The 13556-nt window shown below is 39.5% G+C and overlaps 1 protein-coding gene across 1 annotated transcript in view; it reads left to right on the top strand.

Annotated features, from left to right (window-relative positions):
- LOC142194711 (amine oxidase [flavin-containing]-like) overlaps positions 1-13556 on the top strand; it is a 67408-nt gene that overhangs the window by 50043 nt on the left and 3809 nt on the right. The window contains exons 6-12 of the mRNA XM_075264020.1: positions 2133-2274; positions 4407-4556; positions 5736-5895; positions 7987-8083; positions 9682-9735; positions 10836-10893; positions 12100-12197. Coding sequence (XP_075120121.1) covers positions 2133-2274; positions 4407-4556; positions 5736-5895; positions 7987-8083; positions 9682-9735; positions 10836-10893; positions 12100-12197 — 759 coding nt within the window. The remainder of the gene's footprint in view (positions 1-2132; positions 2275-4406; positions 4557-5735; positions 5896-7986; positions 8084-9681; positions 9736-10835; positions 10894-12099; positions 12198-13556) is intronic.

Raw genomic sequence — 13556 nt, 5'->3', positions numbered from 1 at the left:
TAGCAAGAAATGAGGGTATTTGTATTCCCAATATACTCTTTGAATTCCCAGTCAGACAATGGCACTGTATACCAGTAGTAAAAATTGTGGGTGCACGTAACCCCAATATATTCTTTGAATTACCAGTCAGAAACTGGCACTATATGGCAGTAGCAAGAAATGAGGGTATTTGTATTCCCAATATACTCTTTGAATTCCCAGTCAGACAATGGCACTGTATACCAGTAGTAAAAATTGTGGGTGCACGTAACCCCAATATATTCTTTGAATTACCAGTCAGACACTGGCACTATATGGCAGTAGCAAGAAATGAGGGTATTTGTATTCCCAATATACTCTTTGAATTCCCAGTCAGACAATGGCACTGTATACCAGTAGTAAAAATTGTGGGTGCACGTAACCCCAATATATTCTTTGAATTCCCAGTCAGACAATGGCACTATATGGCAGTAGCAAGAAATGAGGGTATTTATAACCCCAATATATTCTTTGAATTCCCAGTCAGACAATGGCACTGTATACCAGTAGTAAAAATTGTGGGTGCACGTAACCCCAATATATTCTTTGAATTACCAGTCAGAAACTGGCACTATATGGCAGTAGCAAGAAATGAGGGTATTTATAACCCCAATATAGTCTTTGAATTCCCAGTCAGACAATGGCACTGTATACCAGTAGTAAAAATTGTGGGTGCACGTAACCCCAATATATTCTTTGAATTACCAGTCAGAAACTGGCACTATATGGCAGTAGCAAGAAATGAGGGTATTTATAACCCCAATATATTCTTTGAATTCCCAGTCAGACAATGGCACTGTATACCAGTAGTAAAAATTGTGGGTGCACGTAACCCCAATATATTCTTTGAATTCCCAGTCAGACACTGGCACTATATGGCAGTAGCAAGAAATGAGGGTATTTGTATTCCCAATATATTCTTTGAATTCCCAGTCAGACAATGGCACTGTATACCAGTAGTAAAAATTGTGGGTGTATATAGCCCCAATTCTATTGCTAGGGGACTTGCAGGGTATTTCTGGGGTGAAGGTGGGGGGGCACACCGTTGGAACGGGTATCGGGGTATATATCGGGTATACGGGAATACACTGACAGTGTATTCCATTCAGGATCCTGGGAAAGCTGGGTTGCGGCGATTGAGCCCGTCAGTGCCACGTTACACTGACAAGCTTCTCCCTGGAATTTAGCTCTTATAAGAGCTGTTGGTTGTCTTCTCCTTCCTATCCTAGCCTGTCCCTGCCTACCCAGAATCTAAGCCCTAGCTAGCTGGACGGAAACCTCCGTCCTCGGTGAATTGCAAGCTCAGAATGACGCGAAGCTGGGCGTCGCTGTTCTTTTAAATTAGAGGTCACATGTTTTCGGCAGCCAATGGGTTTTGCCTACTTTTTTCAATGTCACCGGTGTCGTAGTTCCTGTCCCACCTACCCTGCGCTGTTATTGGAGCAAAAAAGGCGCCAGGGAAGGTGGGAGGGGAATCGAGTAATGGCGCACTTTACCACGCGGTGTTCGATTCGATTCGAACATGCCGAACAGCCTAATATCCGATCGAACATGAGTTCGATAGAACACTGTTCGCTCATCTCTAGTTATTAGATATATCAAACTGAAATGGCTGCTGCAAAAATATTTAGAACTAAAAATGATTAAGATTAATAGGGGTGCCCAAACTTTTTCATAGGACTGTAGGTGTAAAAGCACTTTAAATAAATGCAGAGCTCAGTATCTCTATGTCCCATTTAATTCAAGACTGAAAAATTACATAGTAAGATTAAACAATACATCCCCTGTTCTTGAAGACATTTATAGTGTTCAAAGGGGTTGCCCAGGCAAATTTGGACACCCTTTTAACTTTTAAATCAGCCATGGGCAGTGAAAAAAGTAAGGAAAATGCATATTTATCTGTCACATTGTCCGCACGTGACTGCTGAGGACAATCAGCGGCTTCAGCAGAGCTCCGCAAGAGACCTGTTGAGCAGAAGGACTGGAACATGTCGGACAGACACCAGGGCAGTATGAATTTTTTTTACATTTTTTTCACTGCCCTCGGCTGATTCAAAACTTAAAGGAGTTATCCCTTTAATATTTCTATGTATTAACTGCCTATGATCTTGCAGGACAGCCAAGAATTTTGCAACACTTTTCGTGAATGTAAATGTAACATCAGAACCTCATGAAGTCTCAGCTCTTTGGTTCTTGTGGTATGTAAAGCAATGTGGAGGAACTACAAGAATTTTTTCAACCTCTAATGGTGGGCAGGTAAATATAAAAATCCATCATCCTGCTATGTTTGTTTCAGTATTTACCAGTATTATTCATGAAATAATAACTCTTGAGCATATTCTTCTTAAAGTCCTACATTGTCAGTTCCTCTAATAATACCTCTGGAAATGCATGAATGAATTCACACCTGAATAAACACAATATGGGAAGAATATGCAAATCTGACTTCCATGATGTAATTAGGATGCCAGTGCCTCAAGTATGCACATCAATAGAGGGCGCTGACTGAGAATGTGCAAGTCTATAGGATGTGTAACTAAACAGACTGTCATTGATAAGAACCTACTGGACAGTATCAAAGTGTAAAATGAACTTTACAGGTATCATGGTAATATCCATATGTCACTGTAGTTATACGTTTCCAGGAGGAATAACTAAGGGACACATCAATGTAGAATTTTGTATACACATATTATGCAATTACTATCATTGTTTCATTATACAGTCCTATGAAAAAGTTTGGGCACCCCTATTAATCTTAATCATTTTTAGTTCTAAATATTTTGGTATTTGCAACAGCCATTTCAGTTTGATATATCTAATAACTGATGGACACAGTAATATTTCAGGATTGAAATGAGGTTTATTGTACTAACAGAAAATGCGCAATATGCATTAAACCAAAATTTGACCGGTGCAAAAGTATGGGCACCTCAACAGAAAAGTGACATTAATATTTAGTACATCCTCCTTTTGCAAAGATAACAGCCTCTAGTCGCTTCCTGTAGCTTTTAATCAGTTCCTGGATCCTGGATAAAGGTATTTTGGACAAACAATTCAAGTTCAGTTAAGTTAGATGGTCGCCGAGCATGGACAGCCCGCTTCAAATCATCCCACAGATGTTCAATGATATTCAGGTCTGGGGACTGGGATGGCCATTCCAGAACATTGTAATTGTTCCTCTGCATGAATGCCTGAGGATTTGGAGCGGTGTTTTGGATCATTGTCTTGCTGAAATATCCATCCCCGGCGTAACTTCAACTTCGTCACTGATTCTTGAACATTATTCTCAAGAATCTGCTGATACTGAGTGGAATCCATGCGACCCTCAACTTTAACAAGATTCCCGATGCCGGCATTGGCCACACAGCCCCAAAGCATGATGGAACCTCCACCAAATTTTACAGTGGGTAGCATGTGTTTTTCTTGGAATGCTGTTTCTTTTTGGACGCCATGCATAACGCCTTTTTTTTTATAACCAAACAACTCAATTTTTGTTTCCAAAATGAAGCTGCCTTGTCCAAATGTGCTTTTTCATACCTCAGGCAACTCTATTTGTGGCATACGTGCAGAAACGGCTTCTTTCTCATCACTCTCCCATACAGCTTCTATTTGTGCAAAGTGCGCTGTATAGTTGACCGATGCACAGTGACACCATCTGCAGCAAGATGATGCTGCAGCTCTTTGGAGGTGGTCTGTGGATTGTCCTTGACTGTTCTCACCATTCTTCTTCTCTGCCTTTCTGATATTTTTCTTGGCCTGCCACTTCTGGGCTTAACAAGAACTGTCCCTGTGGTCTTCCATTTCCTTACTATGTTCCTCACAGTGGAAACTGACAGGTTAAATCTCTGAGACAGCTTTTTGTATCCTTCCGCTGAACAACTATGTTGAACAATCTTTGTTTTCAGATCATTTGAGAGTTGTTTTGAGTAGCCCATGATGCCACTCTTCAGAGGAGATTCAAATAGTAGAACAACTTGCAATTGGCCACCTTAAATACCTTTTCTCATGATTGGATACACCTGGCTATGAAGTTCAAAGCTCACTGAGGTTACAAAACCAATTTTGTGCTTCAGTAAGTCAGTAAAAAGTAGTTAGGAGTATTCAAATCAATAAAATGATAAGGGTGCCCATACTTTTGCACCGGTCAAATTTTGGTTTAATGCATATTGCGCATTTTCTGTTAGTACAATAAACCTCATTTCAATCCTGAAATATTACTGTGTCCATCAGTTATTAGATATATCAAACTGAAATGGCTGCTGCAAACACCAAAATATTTAGAACTAAAAATGATTAAGATTAATAGGGGTGCCCAAACTTTTTCATAGGACTGTAGTTATAGTCATTTCTTAATGCTTCTTTCTAAACTTTATGATTTTCTTAAGGAGAGAAAGTTTGTTGGTGGAGCAGGACAGATTAGTGAAAAGATGGCAGAACGGTTACAAGGTCGGGTAAAACTGCAGAGGCCTGTTGTGCGTGTTGATCAATCTGCTGAGAATGTTACAGTAGAAACTGTCAATCATGAAATATATGAGGTAGGCAATTGCTTTCTTTTTTTTTCTATTTTTTTTTTCTTTGAAAAAAATTTAATTTTGGGGATAATTTTTGTATAAACATTGTTAGCAAGATGAGTCCAAAAATAAGTGGCACTATTGCTTATATTGTACTGCTGTGTATGCACCCTGTAGTTTTTAAAGGCATATGGGGACGGTCACAAAAACAAACTCCCGGGTGGTGCTCTACATCCCAATATACAGTGGAGTAGAATATGTGGAAGAAGAAAAGGGGGGCACTCACCCGTTCAAAGAGTTTTTCTTTAAAAACTTATTTCTTTATTTGAAAACAAAAAAGTAAAACAAACCAGGAGGGAGGATTGACATGCAAGGCATGCCCGCTTGAGTTCCTCACCACCATGCTCCTCCTCATGTCGTATCTTTATTGACCCCACTTTGCGCACTGAGACACAGTAATGCTGGGAAGAGACTTCCCAAGACAGAGTAACCCCAAACCTATAATGTTGTAATGCTTCATGGAGTTGGACTCCCAGTGTCTAACTGGTTTAGCTGCAGACTACTCCTAAGGGTGTGTTGTCTAACTGGCTCCCTGGTATCCAACCTTTAACCCAGGTACAAGGTTCTGGATCATCACATGACCATGGGCTGGTTTTTATATGGAAAGTATACTCGAAGATTATATAACCTTTCATTATACAAACAGTAACAAGTATTTGCAGATACGGGAAAACTTATTTAACCCTTTCTACACACACAAAGGCAGTCTGCACCAGGAGACATAATCATGACACCACAACACTAGGTAAGGGTTGTGAACTTTTCCACCGTCTGCTAAGCTATTCCTGATATGTACTATAGTCACTAACCATGCCGCTATACCCAGAAGGAGGTAAACTTAGTCATCTGAAGAGCAAGCAGCTTGGAGGTTTAGTGGCAGCACTGCCACTATATTCCATTACTCTAATAGATGCCTTTTCCTCAAATGTAACACATCCCATTCACTTATCCCAGATAAGGAACATGGACCCGACTTAAACTGCTGTTTGAAAGATACAAATAAACACATTTTGTGGATTCTAATAAAGTTTTATTCACCTATAAACATCCTGGCTAATAAATCAAAATTTACATGACCCTATAGTTTAATGGAGAGCGGTGAAATGATGTTCTTGTGTCTAAAGCACTTCTACTCTGTTACAGGCCAAATATGTCATCAGTGCCATTCCACCTGCTCTTTGTCTTAAAATTCATTTTAATCCGAGTTTGCCTCCACTAAGAAATCAGCTAATAAATCGTGTTCCTATGGGCTCAGTAATAAAGTGCATGGTTTATTACAAGGAAGCCTTCTGGAGGAAGAAAGGTATGGGCTCATAGATATCAGGGACTGCACTTTCATACTGTAGTATTTGCACATTATGTGCCAATTTATCTTAAAAAGATCAAAAATTGTGTTTTATTTTAATTTAAGATACTAGTTTATTAAAGGGGTATTCTGGTTATTACAAGTTATCACTTAACCTCGGGACAGGGGAGAAATGTCTGAACCATGGAGGTCCAACTTCTGGGACCCCTAGCAATCAAAAGAACAGGGGTCCTATGTGTTCTTTAAGAATGGATTGTCAGAACGAACATGCATGTTGTTGATGCATTTAATTTTTTGGGACCGCCAAGATACAGCTAAGGATTGTACTCGACTTCAGCAGTCCTATAGCGAGTGATGGAGCGGCAACCCTCGCCAATCAGACAGTCTTCCTTACCCTAGGGGATAGATGATAACATGTAATTACCAGAATATCATTTAAGTTTTGAAGACTGAAAGGGCATCTGATTTTTTTTATTTTTTTATCATAAGTTCAAAGATTTAAAGGGCCTTGCTGATCAAACTATTCTATTGCTGTATAAATCTTCATACATTTCCTATAATTTTTCTGTTGCTAATAGCCCCATTATGGCTGCAGCACATTTTGCATTTCTCTCTGAGGCAGGAGATGTGTACAATACAGAGAAGTCTGCCCCCTCACCCATCTAGTTTTACTACTACTGGTTTCTTTACATGTAAATCTGTTAAGAGTACCTGTAAAACAGCAAACAAATGGCCGAGCAAAGCCCAAGTGATCATAATATAGGAGATCTAGCAATAACACAAGCAGCTAGTCAGAAGTAGACAGATTTACACTAATTTCTGTAGAGCTCCTGGGGCTATAAGAAGCTGCAGACTTCTTGAAAGCAGTGTACAGGTAGGGAGAACAGGACACCAGATCAATGTGTAGACATATGGTGGGTGCGATGATAGATCTACACCTCCATTCACTGTGTTCCTGTATTGAACTTGCTGGATGTTCACAGCGTAGTACCCTTCATGAAAGTTCTCTACTATTGCTTCCTCACATAGAAGCATCTAGTTGAAGAAAATTCAGTAGAAGTAGAATGTATTTAGTCCATCAGCAGTTTTAGCATATAATTAGTGGATATAATTTAGCTGATATTACTCTCATAATACTCCACCTAGTGGTTGGAAATTGTAGTTATACTCAGTGGAAGTGTAGTCTATATTCAGGCAAGGGCATGACAACACATGCATTTTCACCATCACAGATAATTTATATAGTGAGACTCTAGGTCTTAATAGCAAGCAAGTACAGTTTAATCCTCTACTTGTAATTCTTAGCAGACAGTTAAGCGGTCACTGCAGGTGCATCAAACCTTAACTCAATAGTATTGGCGATTTTAGGAAACTTTTACTTTAAACATAATCCCTCATTCTTTACTTATCAGACTCCTCTCCTCCCCCTGTAAATGGTTCACTATGAATTCGCTGCTAAATCCTTCTTGGTTTCCAAGATGGACTTTCATCTCTAAGAGGTTTTAAATGACAGATACTAGAGATGAGCGAGTACTGTTCGGATCAGCCGATCCGAACAGCACACTCCATAGAAATGAATGGATGCACCTGGTACTTCCGCTTTGACGGTGGCCGGCCGCTTAACCCCCCGCGTGCCGGCTACGTCCATTCATTTCTATGCGAGCGTGCTATTCGGATCGGCTGATCCGAACAGTACTCGCTCATCTCTAACAGATACCAATACATAGATGCAGGAATACACTCATTGACATTCTACTAACAGCATGTTTTCGGTCTAATCAGAGTGTCTAATTCACATCCATACTGTTTAATTCTACTTGTAATGCCCTCCATGTTGTTGACATTTCTGAGTGGAAGTTGAGTTAGGGGGTAAATCTCTTGTTTTCTCCATGTGCTGCCTATGGGAGACTCCCACTAGCTCAGGGACAACTGCGAATTAGAAATAGAGACTACAGAAGCTTGAACTTCTACAACATGCAGGGTATAAGTAGGATAATATTCATATTCCTCATGTACATACACATTATGGTTTATCCTGAAAAATCACCTAAAAGTTTATTATTAGTAATTTTTTTTTTGATTCTCTAGATTATTGTGGAAGCATGATTATAGAAGATGAAGAAGCACCTATTGGTCTAACCCTCGATGATACAAAACCTGATGGCTCAGTGCCTGCAATAATGGGGTATAATGTCTTCTAAGTTAAGAATAATGGCGCAGACTCAACTAGTCACAAGATTCAACTAACTCTAAGGGGGTGGCACTGGCTTAGAGAGGGAGGGTAAAATAAAAGGAGGGGAAGAGGGAGGGGGAGCTCTTTAAAGACTAAAAATGACCAAATCTTGAACAGAATTTGTATTTATGACTTAAATTTTTGGCACACCATTATATTATTATAATGAATGTATCAATAACTTTGGGAGCAATATAGTAATTTAACCCATTCCTGACATCTGTCGTAATAGCACAGAAATAATAAACAGTTACCTAAAATTACAGGTATAATAAATATAGAAATATCACAATATAAAGATTACTTAGATAATAAACAGTGATGATATCTCCAAATAAGGATAGTGAAGACAGTTATGCCACAACACATGGGTAATAGTCAAAGTGAAGTGACATCAATGAGGTTATAGCCCCAGTGATGCGACGGTGATAATTCAGAAATAATGGTTCATATGATTAAATAGTACAGTAATAACTCACTGGTATAACACACACCAGTTTTCTATGCAAATCTGTCTCCCAAGAGGTAAACAGGGAGACAGTGCCTCTGTTATGCTGCTCTCTATGAGAAGCACCCTGAACATCATGCCCTACTTTCCCAGAAGTCTTTACTACATAATGCGGGGTTATAACAAAATCAATTTCTCAGCTACGGACGGCACCATTTCTGTCTGGTTGGACTTCATCAGTGCAGCCTAGAGAGGATTGATTTGGTAGAAGTGAGAAGCTGAGAGACCAGATTATGGGGATAATATCACTCCTTAAGGAGAGACCACCTTTTCTGTATAAGTCTCCACACACCTGAAAAGGTGGTCTCTCCTTAAGGAGTGACATTATCCCCATAAACCAGTTTTCTAGCGGGAGCCATAGTACATCTGTTGGACTAAGGTATTCCTGGCCCAGCCTACTTTGATCCCCACCTTGTTCATGGTTCCCTAAAGAAGCAAGCAGGTCTGAAGATGAAAAAGGGATATATTTTTGGTATATGTGCAAAATAGCCAAAAATGAGCCACTTTTGCATAGAAAACTGGTGAAATATTAACTATCCCCTATCACAACAGGTCTATGGCACAAATAAAACACAGTGATGTCATAGTGTCCATGGATTTTAAATGCTGTGACATAAAAGGAAAGGTAAAGACATGCAGCAATGTCACAGGACACAGTGACCTTATAAAACATGGATAATAAAATACAACTACAGCAACATAACATAATACTACAGTATACTGCACACCGTCATTTACAAAGTGACTCCACAGTTTACGAATAGCTGATACACAGTGTGTAATGAACACAGTCATTTCGCAGCCCAGGAGCGGTAAACAGTGGTCTTCTGATATATGCCGCAGAAGATATGCTGGGTCTCCTCGGGAACTAGGCCCAGGTTGGCAAATGAAGGCTATTAGTATCACTTATGTATGAACGTAAAAATATTTGGTTGTCCATGTTGATATGAAAACACAGTCAAAATTTCAGTTTAAAATAAAAAAAATAAGAGCATATTAACGAAAATACAAAATGTTACCAAAATGTTTCCTTTGATTGTAGATTCATACTCGCCCGCAAGTCAAGGAGATTGGTCAATCTTACAAAAGATGATCGGTAAGAGATTTCTTTTTTTTTCATTTTATTGTTTGTGTATAGGTTTGCAATTTAGGTAGTATTGAGTGTATGTATTGTTCTGTATTGCTTTAAACACATAAGATATCTGTATTAACTAAATATTTACTACATAGATGTATGCAACCAGGTATCCAAACCACTTATTAAAAGTACTGCTTTGCAGTACAAGGGAGATGAGGTATCCAGACCCAATCCTGAAGCCCTAACACTCTCTGACTTGTAGGCTGCAAATTGCCTTAGGCCTGTAACCTACAAGATGCCAGTAAGAAAGTAGTGGTTTATCACTCATCACTGTGCTCCATGCTCCTTCTCTGCTCTGGGAGTACATGACACATCACAGCTCAGCAACTGAGAAAGTGAGGGGCCCTGGAGCAGAGCAGTGAGTACTGGGGGGCACTGAATGTAGGGGCACTTAGGTAGGTCATTTAACTTTGTTAGGACACTGAAGGGGGTATTAGACTGTGTGTGGGCAATTTAAATGCATCTGACACTGACATTAAATTGTATTCGGACACGAAAGTGGGCATTAAACTGTGTGAGGCGCTGATGGGACAATTAAAATGTGTGGGGGCATTGAAAGGCCATTATATTGTTTGGAGGCGCTGACGGGGGCATTAATCTATGTAGGACATTAAGAGGAATATTGAAAAAAAAAGGAGAATAATTTGTATAGGGAAACATTGGGGGCAGAGTACAATCTGGGTGACAGGAGGCACTGTAGAGTCCTCTATATGACTTTGTTCTTAAGCGGGACGTGGCTTAAAAATTGTTTATACGGTCCCCCTCCCCATAATTACTGACACTACCCCTCTTATAATTACTGATACATTCAATTCCGTACTTACAGAGATACTAAGTTCCAAATTTTTGTGTGTTTAAATTTATGACAAACTGTAAAATCATTGGTATATTTCTCCTACAGTGTTCCCCCTACCATAGATAATAGGAGCCTATATACTTAGACATGTAGTTAATGGGAATGTCAGAATGTAAATTATATAATATATATATTAGAGAAACATTTTATTGAAAAGGAAAATAAAAAAATTAAATAAATATTTCCTGCTTTTCATGTATAGAAAAAGAAGGATCTGTGAGCTGTATGCAAGAGTATTGGATTCAGAGGAAGCTCTACATGTAAGATCACTTTAATATTTAATGTACACACTTTACAGTTATTGGAGTATGGACTTTATGTCAACTGTGATTAATACACAACCAGGATTATGCATTTATATACATAAATATGGAAACACTGATGTGAACAATAAAGGCTACAGGCAGTAAATCCCAGCAAATAACCACTATATATAAAATAAAACTATTGTTTGCTTGTTCACAAGCCTTAGATATAACTTGCACTAAAGAGGTTATCTCTTTGTGACTCTTGCTGATTAGAAATTGGTGGTATATCCTATTGCTATGCCAACAAAGTCAATGGTGACTCAAACCCTTAACTTGACATAAAAATATATCTTTTTTTTTAATCCAAACTTATTTGAACGATAACAAGTCATTATTTCCTTAATTTCACCCTATAGATACTGTAGCCCCTGTAATAGAATTTATATAGTGTGTCCTGCTTACAAGAGTAAGGAAATTCAGCATGCCTTTTATGCTACTATAGACTTGAGCTCCACGTTGCGAAAAAGCAGTGTTTTGTTTTTTGCTGTGGCAATAAATGCTGCATTTTATATTACGTGCAAAAGTGTATGGGATTCTGGCTAATTCCATATAGACACTGCAGAAAAAATTTGCAGCGGAAATGCTGCAGTTTTAAAAACGCAAGCATTTTTGCAAATCAAAGCAAGTCTATTATACAGTACCTGGAAATGCTGGCGTTTACTGTATAGGTGTAATATAGGCGGAAGGTCCGCAGAAGGACTTTCTGTGAAAAGAACTGCGGAACAAAAACAAAGATGTGTTTCCGCCACAGTCTATACTACAGCATTTTTTGTCTGCAGCTCGCTACGTAGGGCTTTAGCCTAAAAGTTCTGTACACAAAATGAAAATAAATTTGAGGCAGAGTTTTGACTTTTTCCCTCGGTCTTACTCTGTAAGTTCTGCGATTGAATTAGTTATGTAGTTTACGGTAAGATCAAGCCAGACGCTTATTTTCTCCGTGCCCTACATCAGTCTCGGCCTCCCACTGAATACAGTTGGAGGCAGATTCAGGGTTCTGAAGCAGAATCCACCCCAAAATCAATGCCAAAATTCTTCCTTGTGAATTGAATCTAATGTTCATTAATTTACTAAGGGAAGGTATGAAGAAGGGCATTTTGAGTATCATTATAGTCTGACTATGTTGTATTATTCATTTGGTAACTCTACATATACCAACAGCCAGTGCATTACGAGGAGAAGAACTGGTGTGAGGAACAGTATTCTGGGGGCTGCTATACGGCTTATTTCCCACCTGGAATCCTAACTCAGTATGGAAGGTAAGTTTTTAAAAGGACAATATTATCAGAAATCACAATTGTAAAATATTTTTCAAAACTGAATAAAATTAGGCTTTTAATTATAAGCACTGCAGGAAAAACTACAGCAAGCAACATGTTGCGGTTTTTTCTGCATCAATTTAAAACACAGAAAGTCCTCTATAGTTTCTGTAGGTATAATTGACATGCTATGATTTCCAAAATAGCGACAGTATTGGAAATCGCAGCATGCCCGCTGTGTTTATTTTCCTGTGTGAATAGGATTTGCTACAATCCCATCCACGTTAGGCCAAGGGCGGTGAATGCTGAGAGTAGGTGGGAAGGATGGAAGTATTTTTTAAGTCAAAACAACAACTGGTTTCTAAAGGGATCTGTTACTCCGTTTTAGTAGTCTCTCCTCTTGCTCACCTCCAGACAATATGACATGAGGAAGAGAAAGTAGTGTAGCTCATGACTGCAGGATTAGAACCGCAAACAGGATTTGTTGGCAGTCAGTCACCATCGAGGCGTATGTCTGAATGGGTACTGTAAATGCAAAAATAGAACATTTTGTTTAAGAGTCCACAGGATAAAGGATGACGGCGGGATATAACTGCTGAGACCCTCATTGAGACCATAATAACAACACTAAGCTATCTACAGAGCCATGTAGAGTTATATTGAACTGCCGCATTGTAATTCATGCAGGGTCCCGACAGATGGACCTCCACCAATCAGGCACTTATCCTTGATCCTAGGATGGGGGTGGGGTGTTCACACACGACTCATTAGAAACTTGCTTCATTTTTCATTTTAGAAACATAATGGTTTAATGTACTTATTAGAGATGAGCGAACAGTAAAATGTTCGAGGTTCGATATTTGTTTCGAGTAGCCCTTCAATGTTTGACTACTCAAATCGAATATCAAACCCTATTATAGTCTATGGGGGGACAATGCTCGTTTCAGGGGTAGGCAACGTTCGATCAAATTATACTGAGGGTCGGGCTGGATCCTCCAAGAAGTCTTCTCCGTGCAGCGTCCCCTGGCATCTTCCAGCTCTGAATACACTCTGCCAGGCATCGGGCCTGGGCAGAGCCGACTTCGCATTCCCGCACTACAAGCGGACATGCGCAGTCGGCTCTGTCCAGGCCCGATGCCTGGCAGAGTGAATTCAGAGCCGGAAGACGCCGCGGGGAAGCTGCACGGAGAAGACTTCTAAAGGTAGGAGAAGAACCAGCGTTGATTGGCTGACTGTATAGCATAACTTTTACATTCAAACAGCAAGTGGTACTCTATCGAGTACGAGTATTTCGAATACCGTAGTATTCAATCGAATACCTACTCGATCGAATACTACTTGCTCATCTCTAGTACTTAT

The sequence above is a fragment of the Leptodactylus fuscus genome, chromosome 2, assembly GCF_031893055.1.
Source record: "Leptodactylus fuscus isolate aLepFus1 chromosome 2, aLepFus1.hap2, whole genome shotgun sequence".
Taxonomy (NCBI): Eukaryota; Metazoa; Chordata; class Amphibia; order Anura; family Leptodactylidae; genus Leptodactylus; species Leptodactylus fuscus.
This window is presented reverse-complemented; position numbering and strand designations above follow the sequence as displayed.